The following is a 23,556-nucleotide window of genomic DNA, read 5'->3' as shown; positions in this document are numbered from 1 at the left end:
AATGTCTTTTGAGTCTTTATTGTCCATTCTCCTACCCGGCCTTCAGGCTTCCCTTATTTAATATGGCAATTCAGAAGCTTTTCCATTTTACAAGTTTGTAAACCTCAAAATCAAAACACCACAGAACATGAACATCAACAATTGGCAATTACAGGCACAAAGACTTAAGAACAAGTGGACCCAGGACTTGGTCTTCAGAGCCCTAAACTCTGAGAAAATCCCCCCATTATATTGCATCCTCCCCTGAGCAAGCATTTAGACCACAAATATGATCACATCTCTCTCATCTGCTTAAAATCCTTCTCTGAATTCTCTTTGTCTGTAAAGAAAGTAAGTCCAAGTTCACAAAGTGTCTGCCGCGTCTAATTCAGAAACAGAAGCTAATGTGCTCCCCTAGTCCAGAGTAAATTACCTTGAACCCCTACAATCCCATGGACACTGACCCGTATCCTCTTCCAAACTTCATGTTGCAATACCAAAGACTTTCTCTATTTTTCAAAGAATTGAACTATTTTTTCCTCAAGAAAGAAATGTGTAAAATCAAGGTAACTCTTTTTATCAGATAGTTTCCTAGCTTTAACGACAAGCATTAGAGTGAACCATTCTGATGCCTGAAGCAGTGTCTCTGACCTTGGTTTATGGGGTCCTAATTAAGTCCTAATTAAGCACCATGCAACCCTTCCATTCATGATGAATAAAGGCACCCAGAGAAAAATGCAGCCCTTGCTCTTCTCAAAGTTCAGTCTGCATGGGAAACACATGCAAAAATTATTATCCGGAGTGATAAGTAGAATAACAGATGCAGAAAGGAGCTGAGGGGCCCCAGGAAAGGTTTCGGGAGGCAGGGAAGACAGGAAAAGCAGCTGAAGCAGAAGTCACTGCCCAGGCCAAGGAGTGTGACTGCCCATAGCATGTTAAGGATAAAAAGGACCTTGATCAATCAGAAAAGGCAAATATCCACTCTCCTATTTGGGAATGTCACATGCAAACCTGACTGTTCATTGTGTTATGGTCATTTTGCTTTATCAAATGAGATTTATTTTTTTTGCAAATCTAATTAGACTTTTGACATCACAAGAAAGGATTCTAAGGGCAGCCGATTGGTGCCCTCTACGCCCTCACGAATACATTACTTATCTTGCTAGAATGGCCAGGAAATCTCTAGGAAAAAACAAAACAAAACACACCACCTCAGAATAACTTCAGAAATGATTTTGCCAAGATTTTTTTTTTAATTTGAACTTCAACAAGTGAATATTCAATCATTAGAGTGGCCCTAAGTACAAACAAAATTTCTTTCAAAGCAGCATAAACATTAAGTTCTTAAAAAATGAAACATGGCTCTGTTCCTCTTAATTTCCTTCTCACCCCGGTGGTGGCAAAGAGAATGCCCTCCCAAAACATCAAGGAGACTCCCGATTAACCATAGTAATGGGATACCTGGCACAAACCCTTAAAATTCTTAGATAATTCCCAAAGTCTAATTTCCTCCCGATGTTTCAACCCTCTACCTCACAAACCCTTTCATAATCATTACTAAAATTAAGGAAAACTTAACACTTTGAATTTATCCCATATTTCCTCCTGCATCATTTACTCAAAGTGCTTGTAAACTACAGAAAACAGAATAGTTATCAGAATGAGCGAAAGCATACAGGAGGCCGTAAAGGAGGAGATGCCTCTAAACTGGATAACCAGCCCCCGAGGAACTGACAGGAGATAGAAGTCCATCTTCCCATGTCATTTGAACAAAAAAATATATTTTTTTAATCAAGACACCAGGTTGCCGGGCATTTTGAATCCTACGATCGCTGCTTTTCTATGTTCCTCCTCACCCCACAGGTCCCTCCCCCACAAGGAGAGGTAAAGAAAGGTGTGGTTTTACTTACGATTGTGAAGTTCATGACTTTGAGAATCCAGATGGTCATGGCCAAGTTCACCAGTATTAAAATCATCAGCAGCAGGACAAAGAAGTACAGGCATCTTTTCCGCCAGCCGTAAATCCCCACTTTGTACACCTGTGGCCCCCCGGAGCTGGGCATGGTGCTCCGGTGGTGTGTGTACTGTTCCTGAGGCATCTGAAATAAACGAAGCGGGACAGAAGCACTCACATTAAACTGCTGAGAGGGGGAAAGAAAAAAAAGAAAGGCAAAAAATCAACTGATGGAGAGATATGGCTGGCTGCTGTCCGTACATTTCTACCCTCTGGACAAAAGTGGCTCCTCTCCGTTCACACAGCCATCTCTCATGATGTGTGTAACCTTCCACATACACACGTATCCTGGGAGGGAAGGGACCCTAGGAAGCCATTCAAAAGGTCTCTTAGAATCCAACATCTTTGTGAGGGAGACACTCAAGGTCTATTAAAGTCTTAGAAGTAAATTTGGAATTGGTCTGAGGCAATGAAATAACCCCAGCAGTTTACTGCAGTGCTATAATAACAACATTCAGGCAATTTATTTGGGGGATAATGACCTAAAATGCAATCATTCTTTTTTAAATATTTTTTATTGATTTCTGAGAGGAAGGGAGAGGGAGAGAGAGATAGAAACATCAGTGATGAGAAAGAATCATCAATTGGCTGCCTCCAGCACAGTCCCTACTGAGGGTTGAGTCTGCAACCCCGGCATGTGCCCTTGACTGGAATCAAACCCAGGACCCGGCTGATACTATCCACTGAGCCAAACCAGCTAGGGCTCAAATGCAATCATTCTTAATTGCCAGAAAGTCAGTGGCAAAAGTAACAATTTTGATCATCCCTCTATTCCAAAGTTCAAAGGAATGTTGATGGGCACTTGATCAAACCTCACCTGACTCAGGAATAGTTAACAATATGTAATAGCCTGGGCTTACATGCTTCCCTTGACAGAGAACTCACTACCATTAAATTTAGTCTTTATGAGTCAGACCATTCTAATTGGTATCAATCAACTCATTTATTTAATAAACAGAAAGGAGGTTCAAAGTCAAATAAAGTGTAAACATGTCTTCCAGGAGCCTGCAGGCTAATGGAAGAAATGAACTAGTTAAACAGTGATCACAGTAGAGTGAGATAAGTCAGAACAATATTTGCCAATAGTAAGTAATATACCAACCTTCTTTAAAGTAAGGATGCTTTCCCAAATCCCTGCTGTCGACACAAATTATCTTTATACCAGCACTACTAATTAGGTACCAACACAAATCTGAGTAAAATGATCACTTCCATAAAATTATAAAACCACACCAAAATTTAAATTAAATCCAAACAAAGCTACCAACACGTATCATTCAAAATGGGAAAGAACTGACTACTACAAAGGAAGGTGATTTGCTAAAACTAAGTGCACTTCAGCCATGAACCATGTGACAATAGGGCCTCTACTGAGTTTCTCCGTTCAAATTACCACACAACCTTTACTTGGGGATTTTTACTCCATTTGGTCCTCAGGTAGGCACACTTCATTCCCTAAGAATAAGACCCACCTCTGTTTATTTTCATCTTACTCAACGGCAATTGGATTAGTGACATGAGATACCAGAGTGACCAAGTGTACTTTGGTGACAAAGTGTGGGGCCCAAAATCACATCCTTGGTTATTAGGTCATTTTCCAGATAGTTCACAATATGATTACTTTATGGTTTTCAGATAATCATTAAAATGGATGTGTAAAATCCTCCTCCTCCCCCCCCTCCCCAGAACTCAAGGCCTTGAGGCATTCCACTTGAAAAAACAAGCAAATTTTTACTTAGAGTCACTAGAGGTCTCTATGATGTCTGTCTCATTTCTGAACATGACCCTAAGAGTGAAACCAGGCCCTAGTATGAGGATATGTTTAAATACATGTGCCTGGAATGAATAAGTGAAGAAATAAATGTATAAATGACGAATGAATGAATGATTTCCCATCCACTATGACATCTGCTGCTGTTTGGGGGTGCACAAAAGTTGAAGCCAAACACCAGGGAAGTTCTTATTTGTATCTTTGCAAACTTCCACTGGAGGCTCCCAAAGCACTGGTTTCCCAACTCAGCTGTGAGGTTCATGCTGCAAGAAAATCTCTATTTAGTAACTCAGCTCCTTACAACTCTCTAGGTCAGGGCTGTATTGCAACAACATAGGAACACAAAGTCATCACTTACTGGCCCTTTTACAAAGTTCAATTAGAAGAGGGAAAAAAGTGCCATATCAGTCTGAAGGAAACTAAGCCTTGATTTTCTATGAAATTATATTCTGTAAGTTAAGGAAATGATCACAGAATCTTGGAACCATATCTGAAATATTCTGTGATTCCAACCAACTAGTTTTATGAATAACCTGGTTTAAGACTAGAGAAGCTGACCCAACTGTGCATGGCTACAGGGTGTGTGGCAGGATAAGGACAAGAATAGCAGTCCCTGATTCTTGTGGGTATGATGAACAGCAAGGAGTTCTTCACACATGAGTGTCCAGGAGCTAGAGATATCCCCCCACACCAGCTGTTTTTCCTCTGACACTCGCCCCAACCAATGAGAGCATTACATAGCTTAGCTGTAAAACAGAAATGCCATGTTCAATAAATATCTATAAGAGACTGGGGAGATGGATAGCACACTTTTACATTTTCTTTCATACACAGGTTGTTAGAACTTGTCAGAATTCAGTGATTATTTCCACTATGGGTTCTCAATCCTGATGCCCATCAGAGACCTCTGAGGAGCTATTCAAAACCTCTATGCTCAGGTCAATTAAATAACAGTCACAATGGTAGGACCCAGGCGTCAGCATTTTTAAAAGTCCCCAAATGATCCTAACGTGTAGACAAGGTTGCTTACCACTGGTGTAGAATAATGTCTTTCAATGCAGTAGGATTCAAAAGAAACTTGGAACAAATTCAAATTCTGAGCTCTATGATGGAATTAAAACTGTTAAAAAGCTTCCCAGGTCATTTCAAGTGTTTGGGACAACTTTTCTAAAAAAATAAAAATCAAATAAAAAACGGCCTTCTTTTTTTCCCCACAGTACAACCACTTCGAGACAAAAATCTTGAAACAAACTCTAATCTAGCACATAAAACAGGAAGAGAGCAAGGATGAGGGATGAACCACTCTTGAGGCACCTCTGCAGAACCCTTGGACTCCGAGAAACCACTGACTTTGTCCGACATGTTTATTGACTTGCTGAGTTGCTCAAAGGCCAGAAGGGAAAGTAGTTCCCTTTCAAGTCACTTAGCGAATTATAAGCTGAGCAGGGATCAGAACTCAGGTTCTGATGCCTGATGTGGTGGCCTTTTCTATCTCTTGAGGGCTCCTCTATCTCCACCACACCCCTTGCCCACTTTCATGAGCTAAATGAAACAACAAACTCCAATCTGCAACTCTGTAATTAAAAAAAAGATAGATTGATAGATCACTCGACCGATCAATAGGTTATGGAACAGGGAAGGGAGTGAGCAATTTTCTAGGAATGACTGCAATAGGGAGCCTTGCCAGGCAAACATACTGTAATGGAAACATCTGTTGTCAATAACCCTGCCTGGAAAGGGACAATTTAGATATGCTGAGTACATTAATTTTTCTAGTAAAAAAAGCACACACAACATGTTGTAATGTTAAAAACATAAGAGGAAAGACGATCTCCAATCTGTTTCTCTTTGATTCACAAGAAGTTTGCTGTCCAGAGAATGAAGTTGAAGTTTCAGGTTCTCCCTTGCTCAGGCCCTTCCTTGGCCCTGGGAGGGGCAGACAATAATGCATTGCCAGCATCATACATTCTTTTTTTTTTTGTTAATTCTCACCCAAGGATACTATTTTCCATTCATTTTTTTAAGAGAGAATGAAAGAGAAGGAGAGGAGAAGGAGGGGAAGAGGAGAGAAAGAAAGAGAGAAGGGGAGAAAAAGGGAGACAGAGAGAGAGAGAGAGAAAAAAACGCTGATATGAGAGCCAAACCGGCTACAGTGGACCCTGCCTTCTTCAGATTCCCTTTATGTTGCCTGACTTTGGAGGAATTACATGCATTTTGGAGATCTAACTAACAGGAAATTAAATCAGGGGTGCTGTGGTATATATGTATATGGTTTACAGGCACTTCCCTGTAGAAGTGCATTATTGCTAGCTCCCTGGTGTAGAAATGTCTTTCAGGAATTATTTCACCCTTGGTGTCAACTCACCAAGCATGGTGTCATGAAGGTGCAGGACCAAAAGACACATTGCGATGTAAACATCTCCTATAGTGGCCAGCTCCAGAAATAGGCAGGTAGTGGAGAAGTCAAAAGCTAGTTTGACATTTTTTCTATCATCAGATATGTAAAATTTCAAATGTAGGATTCAATCCTCATTGACACCTAGTCAAAACAGAAATTCTCTCCTGTCAAGGATATACTCAATTCAGCATATATAATTATAAATGCACCACACCATTTTTCTTTTTTTTTTATGGGACACAGAAAACAGAATTATTCAGAATACTTGTGTTTGCAGTTATGTGCACTGTGCCTCTGTCTTTTGTATGTAAAGTTGAGTACTTTATGCATCATGACCATTTATATTTTAAAAAGGAAGTTCTGCCGAAACCGGTTTGGCTCAGCGGATAGAGCGTCGGCCTGTGGACTGAAGGGTCCCAGGTTCGATTCCGGTCAAGGGCATGTACCTGGGTTGCGGGCACATCCCCAGTGGGAGGTGTGCAGGAGGCAGCTGATCGATGTTTCTCTCCCATCGATGTTTCTAACTCTCTATCTCTCTTCCTTCCTCTCTGTAAAAAATTAATAAAATATAAAAAAAGGAAAGAGTACTTTATGCATCATGACCATTTATATTTTAAAAAAGGAAGTTCTATTGAAATTACCAATTTCAATAAACAATGATCTTTTCCATTGTACCAAATGTGATAGTGCCAAATAGCTGTCATATGAAGACACTAAGCGACCAAAAACTGTAGAAAAAATATGTCAGACAGTTAATTATTAATATTATTTTTCTGGATTTTATGATATGCCATCTTCTATAATTAATAATTTAAATTTCTTTCCCATTCCAAATAAATATTCATGTGTTTAACTTAAGATTGTACTTCTAATTCTTCAGGTTTCTTTCCCCTTAAAATGGCCCCATATGTTGTTTAAGCTTCAGAACTCACAAAACTTGGATCCCCCTCTGGTCCCTCCCACAAGGGACCCCAAGCATACATGGAAACCGCAGTGTAATAACACGACTGCACAGCACTGCTTAGCTGAGCTCGATGGGAGATACAATTACCTATGTTCCACTGCGAGTGCTTTTCAGACTTTGGAATGTATACGCAACACTCCAGGGTATTGATTAAATGCAGACTCCCAGGCATCGCACCAAAAGATTCTAATTTAGTAAGTCTGGGTGCATCTCAGAAACCTGTATTTTTAACAAGCACCAGAAGTGATCCTGATAATAATGGCCCAGACACCATGCTTCCAGAACACGAATTTAGATCCATTACAGAAAAGTAATCTGGCCCATTTTTGCCTGTACTACTGTTATTTTTCACTGGGTGACCCATCTTCTTCCCATATATACTTGGCCATCTTTCACATTTGTGCTGCATTCCTACCCTGGAGTTTTCATTTCCATCCTCCCCCTTTAGCAATATATTGACTATTATGCTCTTTGCAGCCTTTGGTGTCTTGGCTTTTTCAATGTGAACAGATCTTTTCTGCCATTAAAAATATCTTAACTTTATTACCCTCTCTACCTCTTACTTTTACTCTCACTGATGCTCAGGGTTCCAGGATCCTTGGCAATCTCTAAAAATTTCATATTCTCATCCATCCACTGAAATGAAGCATTCAAAAATCACTAGTGATGTCCCTGATCAGAATTCAATGGACTTTTCTTAATGCCCATTTTCCTTGGACTTTCTGAAGTTTTGGACTTTGCCAACTTCTCCCTTTCATCTGGAAGGTTTGTCCTTAGGCATTGATGACAATGCAGGTCCATGGTTTCCTTTTTATTTCAGTGATCACTGTCTGTCTTTCCAACCTCTCCCCTCTGCTTCTTTCTTCCAAGTTCAATTAAGAATCAGTGTTATCTCTCACCTCAGAGACAATGTTCAGGGCTATGCTTGCATTGTGTGCTTCTATGATAATGAAATTCAACTTACAATTTGAATTCTCGTTTCCATCTCAAATTGGACCTGTCTAAATATCTTTCATCCATATACTCCCTCATCAAATAATTACTGATCATTGATCAAATTCTATTTATTGGGCAAAGAGTCTCAAGATACCACAAATAATAAGAATTACACTGCATTTATGAAGCTCACAACCTGGGCAGTGGGGGAGAATTAATAGTAAATGCATAAAGAGACCAAATGAATGCTGTGAAATGCTTTCACTGAAATATATCTGATAATGTTAAAGAGAACATCAGAGGATGAAAGATATTTTATAGACTCATCAACAGAGAACTCTCCGAGGATGTAACATTTAAGCTGCGACTTGAAGGATAAGAAAAAGACATTGAGGTGAAGGCTGGGATAAAAACAAATTCCAGACAGAGGAAATAAAGCAAAGTCCCCATTGTGGACAAGGTCTGTGTTACTGTCTGTGGTGAGTAAAGTGGAAACGGGCATGAGATGAGGCCGAAAAAGTTGGCTTGTAGCCAGATGATGCTAGAGCAAGATCATGCTGGACCTTCGAGACCAGAGTACAAAGACAGATGTTCTTGAAAAGTCTATGAAATCCCTGGCAGAATTTGAAACAAGGGAGTGATAATCTGATTTATAATAGTAGCAGTGCCTAGACCAGAATAGGTGAGGAATAAATATCTGTTGTTTGATGGCATTCAATAGACTTTCCGTCCTCTACACCGATCATACATTAAAACACTCCCAAAAGTTGAAAAATTTGGCAAAATGATTCTCAACCAGTATAACATGCCCTCATAGGAGGCTTACTTGCATTTGTGGGGGTGTATCAGGCATGTGAATTTTAAAAAGGAGTCCATCTACCCAAACACAGCCTTTTCTTGAGAATGATAAGATAGAAAGTGCTTTCTGTCAGACTTTGGGAATAATTTTACATTGTTACCTAACATATTTTACAGTCATATGTGTCATCTCTCTGAATACATCCTAAAACCTTCTAAGTATTTAGAACTTCTCTGAACACCAGGAGCACCTAAAAATGGTATGTATGAATATCTATCTATCTATCTATCTATCTATCTATCTATCTATCATCTATCTATATTCTTTCTATCTACCTATCAACCTGTATTAACATACACTTGTTCAATGAATGAATAAAAATCAGGCCATTGCTGAACAGCAAAGCATATAATCCAGCAATAAGTAAACAGCTGTGAGATCAGAAGCAAAGGAATGAAAGCTCACATAACTCTCTTTCTAAAGGCACATGTAATTATACCGATGTTAAGGCTTAAATCAAAAGCATTACTCTACTCTTTCATGAGGTTATTTTCAGCGTTCACCTGTTTATCAACAAATCCAGTTGACTTAAAGATAATGTTTCTCACACACAAAATGGAATAGGATTATATTTTTCAAAGAAGGAATATAGTGAAACTTACTGTTGCTTTGCCACCAACCCCTTAGTGACTTTCTGATGCCCATTCAAGTTTTTCCTCATCAATGCCCAACATCTGTCATAGGAGCCACCAGAGGGATCTGCACAAATCTCACGATCATGTGAAGTCCTCACCAGAATCCTTGAATTAGGCCCAGCCTCTGTGGTCCCTGACCCTGTGGCTGTTGCTCCTCTAATGAAGGAAGCTACATTATACATCTAGCTTAAGGCTCACCTACACTGAGCTTCAAAATGATGAGCACCACGTCTTTGACCAGTCTTTGAAATCCTAATGCAGAAACTGGCCTGATCTTACTTAAGTTATCATATATTTTTATACAGTACTGACTTCCCTTCCTCAGGCTGGTTGGTACCAAATAGCTACTAGAAAACCTTGTATTGCTCCCTTCCCTACATTTCACTAGTTGATGTAAAAATGATGGAAGGTCTTTGGCAGAAACATACACAGCTGTGATACTTGGTGCGGCTGAGCACATATGCTAGAATAATACTGTTAGGAGCCATCCCTTTGTGTCTGCACCCAGTGTTTTTGTTTCTGCATCGTTCTTCTTCGGGACAACGAATGTTTTCCTTTTATTCCTCCCAAATAAAAGAGATATCTGGAAAACAGTTCCAGTGTCTGTATTATCAACCTTCTGTACAAGAATGTGTTATGTTTTGAGGGATGATTAAAAAGTACTCAGTATACTTCTAAAGACACATCAAGGCCATCAAGTTTCCTGATGATGTTTCTTTGGGGCCTGTAATATTGTTTGGGCCATGTTCCACTCTTCTAATTGGGTAGAGCTGAAGCAAGGAAGCACTGACAGGCATTTGACTAATGCTTGCTTGCCTCTTTTACCCATCAGGCTTCCCAATCTTGTCCCATAAGGGAAGTTATGGGAGTGCCAATGAGTGTAATTCTATGTACAGTTACATAGTAACATGACAGAGCACCTGGCCTTCAAGGAAATCTCCAATCTTTCAACAGAAAAAAAAATATTTTTGACAACTACCACGTGCCAGGTACCATAGTAGATCCTGGAGATACTTATGTCTTCCCATGGATGATTAGGATATTTCTACCCTCATCAAGCCTGTGTTTAATGGAAGAGATGGACAATAAAAATATAAATAGAAGAAACAATTAGAACTAAAGTGACGTATCAGGAAGGAAACGAAGAAGGTTTTGTGACAGAGAACGGAGGGCAACCCACTCTGGTCACAGAAGGCCATTCTGACCAAGTGACAATTTAGGTGAGGCCTAGGGGTGGAATGACTTTTCCAGTAGAGGACAGACACAGCAAGCATTTGGCCTTAAAATATGCTCAGGTTAAGCAGGATGGCTGGCAGGGTTGGCTTTGAATGAGTCCAGGGGAAAGGGTACAGGATGAGTTTGTAGATCAATTATACCAAACCTTATAAGTGATGGTAAGGAGTGAAGAATTAATACTGCCAGACTAATAATAACTATGTACCTTATTTAGAAATAAGACATGTGATACCAATCAAGTGAGCTAGAGTTTATTGATGATGATGACGATGACGTATGTTAAAATTTCCAACCCATTTAAAAGTAAGTATGAATTAGATCACTGTATATGATTGAAACCAGTTCACATAAATAGCAGGCACAAGTTCCTTCACAGGGTCATTACAGTTTCTAGAGTTTGTTGGGAAGTCTGAGTCACTTTGGATTGTCTTGGCATGTAAATAGTCTTCCACTAGCCATGTTAATTTTGAGGTCTTTGATTTAAAACTATCTGCCTTCAAGAGTTGTTTTCATTCAGCCAGCCATATAAAGCATTAGTCTTGGATTGCTGATGTTTGGCACAATTTATACAATTGTAACAAACTCATTACTTATAGTTTTGATAAAATAATCAACATCCGTTTTGTAAAATTCAGAAAGAAAAGTAAATGCCTGTTTATGGGAAATGATCCAGAAATGGCATGTTCTATTTAAACAAATATTGGGATTTAAAAGTTAGCTATTTCTCATTTTAATTTGCCAATAATTTTTATATGCAAGTGTTGAAGAATTTTCACTGAAAAAATTAGGCAAGTGCATGTATTTAAAATAACCGAAGAGCATATAGTTAAGAACATTCCTTTTTCATTCACACGTTAAACCCTCCTCCCTAAAGGCAACTATCACCAGCTTTTTTCTTATCCTTACAGAAATACTAAGTACACACATTGGCCTTATTCAATATATACATTCAGTGCATGCACACATGTTTACATTTTCCTTTTTTACACCAACAAGAGCATATTATATGCTCTTTATTGTTCCAAATCTAACTTGGCCCACTTAACAATATAGTTTAGTGATAGTCCCATAAATATATACAGAAATATATTTTTAAGTTAGTTTGAAATTGTATGGATACATGATATTTCACTTAACTTACTCCTTAGTGATGAATATTGATGTTGTTTACAGTAATCTTCTGTTACCAATGTTTGTTCAAAGAGATAGATATTTATCGGGTATTAACCTGTGCTGGCACTAGGCGTTCGGTAGTAAAAAGACAGATTCCTGACTCTTGGACCTTATATTCAAGTGGAAGATATGATAAACAAGCAAACAAACAGACACGTAACTTTTCATACCTACTCTTGGGAGTAAGTTTTATGAAGACAAAAGTAAAGCCGGGAAAAGGGACAGATAGAAGGCGGGGGGCGGGGGATGGGTGCTCCTGTCCACAGGACCGACAGGGGAAGCCTCTCTGTAGTGGAGATATTTGAGGGTGGAAACAACAACAACAACACCACAAAAACACGAACAAGCAAGAGAGTAAAGCACGAGGACATAGGGAGAGAGCACTCCAGTCAGAAGAAACAGTACCGGCAGGTGCAAAGGCCCTGAGGGAGGGGCTCATTGGGCATGTTTAAAGGACAGGGTGGCTAGATCAGAGTGAGCAAGGGGGAGAGTATGTGAAAATGAGCTGGGAGAGCAGGCAGAAGGGTTGCACATGTGGTCTTATAAACCACAGGGAAAACCTTAGGCAGGATACTGATTGTAAGAGTAACTTTCAGAGACCTGGGCATAGGCGTGAGATGCTCAGTTTGTCAGTTTGGGATCACTCCAGCTGCCTCTCTAAGGAATGGACTGCAGGGGACAAGGATGCAAGTGGAGAAGCCAGGGGCCTGTGGGTACTACTCTTGCCCAGAGAGAACAGCCCAGACCAGGGTAGAGATGGGGGAGAAGGTGCTGAATTGCCGTATTTGGAATCTATTTGGAAGGTAGAGCTAACAGGATGTTGTTGCTGCCCCAGGACATAGAGTGTGTGCAACGAAAGGACAGGAGTCAAGGAGAATGCCAAGGTTCTGGCTGAGCAGCCTGGTGAACAATGCTGCCATTCATCAGGATGGGCAACAGGATGTTGTTGCTGCCCCAGGACATAGAGTGTGTGGTGAACAATGCTGCCATTCATCAGGATGGGCGGCATAGGAGACTAGTAGGCTCTGGGGTAGGAGGCAAACGGAGTGTGCAGAGGGAAGATAGCTCAGTTTCGTCATGCTGATTTAGAAATGCATAGAAGAATCCATGGGGTGGCATCACAAAGCCACTTCAAATTATGACTGGAACTCAGGGGGAAGACTGGGCTTAGAGAGAAATGTGTAAGTCTCCTGCATATCAGTATTATTGAAAGCCATAGCAATGGAGCATGGATTTTTCACATATGTCCAAATATATCTCTCACGGAAGCCCTGAAAACTGAATTGCTAGATCTAAGTGTGTGTGTTAGTGTATGTGTGAGTATATCCATTGCTTTTGTAGATGTTATTATTAAAGTTATCTTCCAAAGTACAACGTCCCTTACATATACATTTAAAATAGTTATCTTTGATGAATTAGAAGATATTTCTGTACCACTATAAACATTAATTCTTACTGTTCTAAAGATTTAGATGTGTGAGGTGCCAGTGTAAGTAGTTTCAAATAGAAATATAATATTGAAACACACATACATATGTGTACTAGTAATTCTGAGATATATGAGCTCAGACATTTCTGACAGCATTCTAGGGGATCAATATGATTAAAATTATTTCAAAAAAATTATTTAATAAATGAAGATACTGAGGTCCTCAGGAATGAAAGAATGTTCTGAAGGACTCCAAGCCAGTAAGTTGGTTAGGGTCTGGACTCAAACTCAGGCTCAATTTTCTTTCCATTTCATATGGAATGAGGCAAAGACTTGGCTTTCCCTGAATAAGTCACAAGGTATTTAGAATTACCATCTAGGCATGTATTTTGTGTGTAATACATGAACAAGGCCACCACCTGACAGATCCATGTTTTTCTCCAAGCCCTCCCATGGCTCTATTCTAGGCATTTGGGATACATCAGTGAGCAAAAACACAGACCCCCCTCCCCCCCCCCATCTCATGGCCGTGGTAGGAGGCAGTGATGGGAGAGGCAGATACCAAAAATGAAAACCATGTTTGAAACTTCTGTTACAGAGAATGAGTGCTATGGGGAAAAGACCAAGAATAAAAGGGAGGAAGAGAGAGAGAGTCAAGAAAAGGGGGATAAGCAGTGATGTGGGTTGGGGAGCAGAGCAGGTTCAAATGCTAAAAGCATGGGAAAGGCTGTCCTCATGGAGACGCTAATATCTGAGCAATGACTTGGAGTCACTGAAGATTAGGCTGTGCAGAAAACTCAGGCATCATTCTAAACATAGTCCTTGATGTTGCAAGTTGAGGATCAGAAAAGAATATATAAACTGAACACCCCTGAACACGAAAGATAATTTCAAACACCTGACCACAAATTGAATAGTGTCATTTTCACAAGCAAAGGGCACTGCCTCTCCCCATCATGTCCTTGTCTATGGCCAGCGTTCTGTATAGGAGCAGCAGGTCCATTTCAACTAGCCAGCTACCCTGTGCTGTCCAAGGCCCGAGCTTCTTAAATCCCCATGGATGATTCTACCCAGAACGGATAATGACCATCCCAGTCAAGCCAGTCACCACAGCTCCTCTGTGATGTGGGGACCAAGCTGTGTAATAAAGTAATGATAAGCATGACTCAAACACGTAAAATCAGAGAATGAGACACAGAGCTTGAAGGGAGCATGGACAATGCCAAGTTCAAAAACTATTTAACAGCCGAGAAAGCCAGGTTCAGGGAGGAGACGTGGCTTAACAAGGTCACAGAGTAAAGTAGTGACAAGGCCAAAGAAAGCTAAACTAAAAACCAGCATGCTTCCCACAAGCTCCACGGTGCAGTCTTTCCCCCTTAAACTCCTATTAGACATCACATATATATGGTGTTTAATCAAACACCATATATATGCTTTCTGAACAAATACCCAAAGGCAAACCACAACAAAGCCGTCAGCTTCCTCACACAAAGAAAGCACACAAAACTGATGACCATCACTTGGGTAATGGTTACTATGTGTCAGACACTCTTCTAAACGCTTTCCTGAACTTGTTTAATCTTCACACACATATAATGATGAGATAGGTATTACCACTACCCTCGTTTCACAGGGGAGGCACCTGAGCAGCAGAGAGGCTCAGTAACCTACCCAAACTACTTAGTTTGTTAAAGAATTTGAACCCAGAGTTTGTTAAATAATCTGGCTGAAAAGCCTGTTCTCTCAATTCTTGTGTTAAATGCTACCAGATATAGCTATATGTGTATCCGTGGTCAGAACAGTATAATTACTTATTTTAAAATGTTTTTGTAACATTTTGAGCTAGAATTTCTCAAATTGGGTATTAATTTTAAGCCGATTCATCAAATATTTATTGAGCAACTACTGAATTTCAACCAGGGTGCATTCCACCACCCTCCTTTTCAGGTAATAAACCATCTTTGATATGTCTCTAAAACCCATTAGCTTTTACAACACCATGAAAAACAGCTACAACACATTAGATACCTCCTTTTATAGTGATTCAATAGTTCTATAAAATTAGCATCGACCCAGTACATGCTCCCTTGACAACTGTGTTTGGTAAGGATCCTTAGCAATTATCTAAGCTCTCAAAAACTTGCAGAGAAATCTGCTGTCTAAAAGGAAATGCTCTTCATCTCATTTTTAGTCATGATTATTTGTTGTTTTTTTTTACATCAAAGAATCCAGAAACAAGCATGGTGATAATAATACCTAAATGTTACTATACAGTGTGCTAAGCACTTGGTATGCCTTCACATATATGTGTAGGTATGTTTGTACAGATGCACATGTGTCTACTGAGGTATAACGTACTTCCAGTGAAATACACAGCTATTAACCATCCAGCTCGAGATTTATAAAACTACATCTCTGTAAACAATGTTCAATCAAGACAGGGGACGTTCCCATCAACCGAGAGCATCCCCTCATGCCCCATCCTAATCAACCCCCATCCTAATCAACCCCCACCCCAGAGGCTCTTCTGGATTTGATCGCATTTAAATGTTTAAATCCTATGTAAGTTGTATGATGCAATTATTCCAAGGAATGTATACTGCTGACGCCTGTGCTCCTGGCCACCATGCGGCCCTAGTGCACGTCCTCTCAACAGACACTTAGCCCATCGCAGCACTGTCCCCTGAGAGAATCCGGTCACCACACCCTAATTTCTCTCTCATGCACCTCAATGGCACTGTATGTACCACCCTTGAAACAACTGAGGGGGTGGGGGAGGAAGGTCACTCAGATCATTTTATACATTGTGCGGTTCACACCGGAAGGCCTATTGAGAGCTTACTAATGGAAACACCTACAGATAAGGAAGGTGGGGGTCGATGACATGGACACAGACCCTCTCAGAGGAACAGGAGCTGCTCCCACATCCCACCAACTGCTGCGCCGCGAGAAATCAGACCAGGGATGCTCGTCTTCAGCTTTTTCTACATAATATCCATTTGTACATAATAGCTCAGTATGTTTAAATGCTCTGTAACTAAGTCAATGAAAAAGCTGCTCCAAACTGTATCTGCCAGCCAGTCCATGGATTTCTGGTTTGGGACCCACTGCTGGCACCCTCAGCCTGCAAGACACCAGGAGCAGGGTCTTCAATGACAGAAGGGAGACCACAAACCTTAGACCCGTGGTCGGCAAACTGCGGCTTGCGAGCCACATGCGGCTCTTTGGCCCCTTGAGTGTGGCTCTTCCTAAGCCTTAGGAGTACCCTAATTAAGTTAATAACAATGTACCTACCTATATAGTTTAAGTTTAAAAAATCTGGCTCTCAAAAGAAATTTCAATCGTTGTACTGTTGATATTTGGCTCTGTTGACTAATGAGTTTGCCGACCACTGCCTTAGATGATCATGGCCAACTTTCGGAGTTAATGTCTGTCATTACGTGGTAGAAGTAATGCAGCCCAGACTCGGGTCTATGACCACCACTCCTGACCACTGAGACAAGCAGGAGACTTTGGTAAGCGCCCGCTAAGCAATAACAAAGAGAGAACCTGGCAACAGGAAGATAGAATGGAATTTAAAAAAATAGAAGGGAAGAGCTAGACAGAATACAGAACAAGAGAGATGGAAGAAGGTAAGAGCAGGAAGGAAAGGGACACAGTGAGGGGTGGCTTCTTGGCCGTCTCCAGGCTTTAAGCTGTCCGCTTTCATGGACTATGCCATGCCCAGGACCGCACACCCAGCCTGAGTCAGTGCTGAATGATTTGCTTGGAGAAAGGAGCTAACCCTGATACTTACTTACTTGGGCTCAAGAAGAGTAGTTTCAGTGTCTGAATACTTGGACCCCTGCAAGGAACTGTAGCGTTTCCAGGAATTCAGAAATGCATTATTTGGAAGTCAGGGTGCACACAAGAGAGTCTGATTTTATCACCCCGGCCAGGGAAAGTGGTTTGAACAAGGAGAGAGTTTCTAATCCCTGGCAATAGAGTCTTTATCAGGAAACTGTGCTTGCTATTTAATAGGTGCCACTGCATTTATCGGTTCAAGGGAAGAATAAAGCCATCCCTTCCACGTCCACCCACACACCCGAAGCTCCATTAGGACGGCCAGCAGCAAAGATTTCCAAGCAAAGCAATCTCGCCGGATTTACACACGTAGTGAACCGTGGTGACACACTCCTCCTCCCGTCCCACAGACCTGTATGACAGGCAGGCCGGGGGCCACTGCTTACATGGCCTCCTTTCTATAAGGCGGCTCACACTTGGCAGCAGGAATTTGAAGCAATAATGAAGAGGATCACCTTTCTGTGTAGCAGCAAAGGTGAAAGAAAGGGAACAGTGGGCACTGCAGAGAAATTCGGGCAACGCAGAAAGAAAAGGCAACCTGGATGTGTCAGGGTGAAATATTCTCTCCTCTGCCGATTGCCTCACTTTATCTTATCTGCCTATTTCATTCTTTGCCTCATGCCATCTCAGTCAATATTGAAGTATAGAAAGCTAAAATACTAAAGTTCTTCATGTTACGTGCCTTACATGCACAATCTCACAACACACTATGGGGTCCATACTATCATGTCCATTTTCAAGATGATACAACTGTGGCACATGGAGATGAAGTGACCTGCCCAAGGTCACACAGCTAGGATCACAGCCCAGGCTCAGAGCCGGGGCTCAGGTCACAGTACAACCACTCTCCTTCTGCTACTAGGTTACGCCATTCTTTTTTCTTGCTGTGCTTTCTCCCTGACCATCACCCTCTTCCCCTTAGGTTAATAGATGTATGTTGTCTTATTCGTGGAACAAGTACTGGTCAGATGACTGGAATTGAGTTCAGAGAACTACATTTTTCTCAGGAGGAGGTTAACTGGAATGTGTTCAGAGAAAAAGAAAGAGAATAGCACAGAAAAAGATGAGGGTAGATAAAATAACTCAAGATGGCCAGCCTTGGGAAAGAAAGACTAAGACATTCATAAAGAAATGGAAATGCTTGCCTGACTGGTGTGGCTCAGTGGTTGAGTGTTGACTTATGAACCAGGAGGTCAAGGTTCAATTCCCTGTCAGGACACATGCTTGGGTTGTGGGCTCATTTCTCAGTTGAGGGGTGGGGGACAGAAGGCAGCTGATCAATGATTTCCTCTCATCATTGATGTTTCCATCTCTCCCTTTCCCTTTGGCTTCCTCTCTGAAATAAATATATATTTAAAAAAAAAGAAATGGAAGAGCCTTAGAATTACAAAAATCATGTATTGTGAGAAATAGAAAACACTTTAGAGGCATCTGATCCCATTTCACAGATGGGAAAACTAAGATCCAGCTTTCAGTGGATTAAGGATGCATCCCAGTATTCCTGACCACCTCTACCTATATTTCCTTCTCTTCACCTCACTTCTGCACTAACTACCACTACACCCTCAAATGTGGCTTAAGCTACTATGACAATGGCTATGGGTTACAAAGAAAGTACAGAGATACAAATTTGGCCCAATCTGAGGAGGCTTGACTTGAGAAACAACACCCCAAGCTGCCTCCCAGTGCAGGGAGGGTCTCCGTCATCACATCTGGCTGGCATCTGTTAGCCATGCTATAAATGGCACCCCTGCAGTCAATAATAGTTTAGCCAGGACAGTGTTAAACAAACTCAGTTCTGTGGACCAGTGTCTGGCTGGCTTCAACAGAATCTCTCAGGGAGCTTTTAATAATATAGGGATTCCCCTACTCTAACCTCAGAAAATCTGATTTAAGAAGTTTTGAGAAACCATGGAACCAGGTGATTCCTGAGGGCCCTTCGGACAGTAAGAGTCCATTGCCATGTTACTTCCTCTAGCATGGCACCAGCTAGTACTGAGCCAACATATGTAACATGGGGTTCAATCCCCAGAGTGGCAGGAGGCAGCCGATCAATGATTCTCTCTCTCATCATTGATGTTTCTATCTCTCTCTCTTCATCTCCCTTCCGCTCAGAAATAAATAAATAATAGTTTAAAAAGACATAAAGATGCCCAATAGACATATGAAAAAATGCTCAACATCACTAATCATCACAGACATGTAAATTAAAGCCACAATGAAATATCGCTGCACACCTGTCAGATTAGCTACCATCAATAAATCAATAAACAAGTGTTGGTGAGGATGTGGAAAAAGGGAACCCTCATGTACTGCTGGTAAGAATACAGATTTGTGCAGCTACTGTGGAAAGTAGTATGGAGTTACCTAAAATAATTAAAAATGGAACTGCCTTATGACCCAGTGATTCCACTTCTGGGAATATATCCGAAGAAATCTGCAACACTGATTTGAAAGAATATATGCACCTCTATTTCATTCCAACATTATTACAATAGCCAAGATTTAGAAGCAGCCCAAGTGTCCATCAATAGATGAGTGGATGAAAAACCCTTTGCAACAGCATGGATGGACTCGAAATAAGCCAGTCAGAGAAAGACAAGTACCATATGATTTCACTTATATGTGGAATCTAATGAACAAAATAAACAAAATAGAAACAGACTGACAGCTATCAGAGGGAAGGTAGTGGCAGGGCTGTATGAGAAAGGTAAAACAATTAAGAAAACAAACAAAAATCTCATAGACACAGACAACAGTATGGTGATTTCCAGAGGGGAAAGGGGTGAGGAGAGATAGAAGAGAGTGTAGGGGGGATAAATGGTGATGGAAGGAGACTTGACTTGGGGTGGTAAATGCACAATACAATATGCAGTTGATGTATTATAGAAATTACACCTGACACCTATATAATTTTATTAACCAAGGTCACCCCAATAAATTCTATGAACAAAAAATGGTATAAACAATTAACAGCATAACAGAAATGATTGAATCAACAATGGAGAACAGATTTTTTTTGAGTCCTGTTAAATGGGGTCACTATATTTCACAAACTCAAAAAAAAATCTGAATACAGGGTAGCCAAATCCCTTCTGGATGGCGAAATCCATGATGCTAAGAACTTCCTTATATTATGAAACAGATATTAAACACTTTCACCAACAACGTGGTACATGCCATTGGAGGTGGTTTTTAAAAGAAAATAAAAAATTGAATAAATTCACTAGCATAAGACATATACACCATTTTGTATTCCTTTCGGAAGTTTGTCTTCATACTGAAGTGTCCAGGAGCAGGGCCTGGAACCAGCTTTGCCCACTGCGATCATTCACCCAAGTCCAGCGGGTCCCTTCACGCGGCACCCCCTCCCCAGCAGGAATATCACTGGATGGAACAAATGTGGGTTAAAAATAAGGCCTTAAGAGCCTGGTCCCTCCCCGCTTAGGAAATCTGAACCCTTGGACGATGCCAATCTTACAAAATGTGCTTTCTGATTACTTCCAGAAGGCAGAGCAGGGCAGACTGACCAGGGGGCCTCCTACAGTGAGGAGGGTAAAACCATTTTCCTGAGGCCATGGTTTATCCACACACGTCCAGTCAAACAAATCAGTGCCTGCTGCTCTGTGCTGTTTCTAGAATGTGTTTCGCTCCTACACACACATCTCCTCCCTCTGTCCTCACTGCCCAGTGTGTGGTGTGGCCACTCCTCTGTCCCTGTTGCACACACCTCTGCCCTGGATTTCTTCCCTACCCTCCACTCCGGCGATCTCTCTTCAAACGTCGGGAGAGCCTCACTTATTTTCCTCTCATGTTGCCAAAAAAGGGAAACTATAGAGGTTCTTCCAAGTTTTAGGCACGGCTGCACGTAATCCTGCAACACGGAGTTGCCTGTTCTGCTCAGGGCTTGAGGCGCACTAAATTTAGAAGAGTATGTATGACATTAGAGCTCATGGAGGCTCCGTTTGCACTGGCAGTGGGCTAGGCTATGGCTCATGTGGCTTCCTAATCTGTCTTGGCATTTTGCTCGCCCAGTAGGCACTTGAGAAAAACATAGTGTAGTCACTGTCTTTCCCGACTTCTCACTGCATGCCTTTCTTGTTCCCTGTCCTGCAGTTCAGAAGCCCTTCCCTTCCCAGCCCAACCCAAAGATGAGGCTGATGAAGAAAACAATTGTGCACCATCTTTTAGACTCAAAAATCCTGCTGCCCCATTCCCTCCTCCACGTGCAAAACCGTGGAGAAAATAAAATTGCTGGCTGAAAATCAAGTTCCGCCAATAGGACACAGTGTCCGCCCACTCATCCTAGGTCGTACACAGAGAAAGATATAAAAAACACACTCTTCATTTACCCATTAACCTTTCTCTGTACTATTAGCTACTTGTTGAGAGATTTTAGAACTGAAGCAAACACACACCTGTTTTTACAGAGGCCCACCCTAAGAGGCCTAGCTACTAATATTCTGCTATTCAAGAAGTATCCAAGAATCCATTCATTCATCTCTTCTCCCAACCAGACTCTTGGCCAAAACCCCTTTGGAAAACACCGTTGCTGTCACAGATTGCTCTGCCAGGAATCATAACATTGTAGTGAAATTTAGTCAACCTCTTTCTCAGCTGGACCAGTTTCTTAGATGCAATTGCATTATTCTGCATATTTTATAATTGCGAAGCATAGAATAAGCTATAGCTTACCCAGGGGAGTAAACATCTATATTGCATTATAGCTGATATGTGTGACAAGGATTATTTAAAATTTGATTTTTTTAAAAAGGCGCTCTTTAGTAAGGTGTAAAAGGAAATCAATTGATCAATAAAATTAAATTCATACCATTATGTCTCCATCTTTTAACAATGATTTTGAGTAAATGACTGTTTTCTGTTACTCTTTAGTGATCTATATTTCAGAAAATGTAGAAGTATTGTTTGAGAGTAAAACTCAGAAGTAGTAAAAATTATTATACAAACAAATACAAATGTTGATCCAGCATATTTCTAGGCAAATCTATCAATGGGCTCCTTCAATGACTGTCACAACCTCCTATAATAATAAGAAGATGCCAGGAACACACAGACACACATCTGCTCCTGCACTCTGCAAGTGTCATCCAAAATAGAAACTTCAAACCCCACTTCCCTCCCGAAATGAGAGCCATTTTCTGCTAAAAGAAAAACACAAAACACTCCTCTAACAACTCTCATGAAGCAAAGCACACAGACAATTTCATTTAAAATGATCTTTCCTGCCAATGACGTGTCCTTCCACACAGCAAAGTTCCAGAAGGCAGGAGCCGGGTGACAACACACACATCACATACTTTTCTTTTTTCACACTGAGCTGCCCCCCTCACCCCCCCGCTTTCAGAAGCGTCTCAGTGCTGCTGAAAGTCAGATCTTGAAGGGAGTGGGGGAAAGAAAAGATCCCAAGTCCTCGCCACATGTGTAAGTGATGGAGTTCTAACTTTACACACACACACACACACACACACACACACACACACACGCCCTGGGAAGTCGGAGTCCGTGCAAACACACAGCAGGCTTAGGAAGTGAAGAGAGGCGTGGACATGCAAGCACCCAGCAGCCCCCTACCTCTCTCGTCTGCTTCCCAGGCAGCTGTGAAATGGCCCTCGGTCCGGGGTGTGCTGAGAGGCTGTGACGGAGGCGGCCGGGGCCTGCCGAGTGCGAGCAGGCCCAGCCCGTGTTCAGGAGCTGCCCCAGTCAGATTTTCCAACTGTGGAACTGCAGCCAAGGCCCTGCCCATGCCTGAAGAATTTCCTGAACAGCATTCCCGCTCTCTTTCTGCCTGCTTTGAAACTGTACTCTGTCTGCACTTCAATACGGCTTTGTCAGGCCAACGCAGAGCTACTGGGCTGTCTCCAGCTATCAATGGGAAACATGTGTCCGGCCCGGCCCGGCTCCCCTGCAACAGCGCCCATGGCGTCTGCTGGGCTCACGACCACCAGGGGCACTGCTTCTAGAACCAGTTCGGATTTCTCAGCCATTCTCCACGCAGGCTCTGCTCGGTGGGGCTAGTCAGTGATGGCGAACCTTTTGAGCTCGGCGTGTCAGCATTTTGCAAAACCCTAACTTAACTCTGGTGCCGTGTCACATAGAGAAATTTTTTGATATTTGCAACCATAGTAAAACAAAGACTTATATTTTTGATATTTATTTGATATATTTAAATGCCATTTAACAAAGAAAAATCAACCAAAAAACTGAGTTCGCGTGTCACCTCTGACACGCGTGTCATAGGTTCGCCATCACTGGGCTAGATGCTGGAGACATCTTCTCTTTCTTCTGCTCAACATCGCCC

At 41.5% G+C, this 23,556-nt stretch overlaps 1 protein-coding gene across 1 annotated transcript in view; it reads right to left on the bottom strand.

The window, feature by feature from the left end:
• SGCD (sarcoglycan, delta (35kDa dystrophin-associated glycoprotein)) overlaps positions 1 to 23,159 on the bottom strand; it is a 298,931-nt gene extending 275,772 nt beyond the window's left edge. The window contains exons 1-2 of the mRNA XM_005870533.2: positions 22,830 to 23,159; positions 1,890 to 2,078 (exon numbers count right to left, since the gene is read on the bottom strand). Coding sequence (XP_005870595.1) covers positions 1,890 to 2,078 — 189 coding nt within the window. The 5' untranslated portion in view covers positions 22,830 to 23,159. The remainder of the gene's footprint in view (positions 1 to 1,889; positions 2,079 to 22,829) is intronic.
• Between the last annotated feature and the right edge of the window lie 397 nt (positions 23,160 to 23,556).

The sequence above is a fragment of the Myotis brandtii genome, unplaced genomic scaffold (genome assembly GCF_000412655.1).
Source record: "Myotis brandtii unplaced genomic scaffold, ASM41265v1 scaffold32, whole genome shotgun sequence".
In the NCBI taxonomy this organism is placed as follows: Eukaryota; Metazoa; Chordata; class Mammalia; order Chiroptera; family Vespertilionidae; genus Myotis; species Myotis brandtii.
This window is presented reverse-complemented; position numbering and strand designations above follow the sequence as displayed.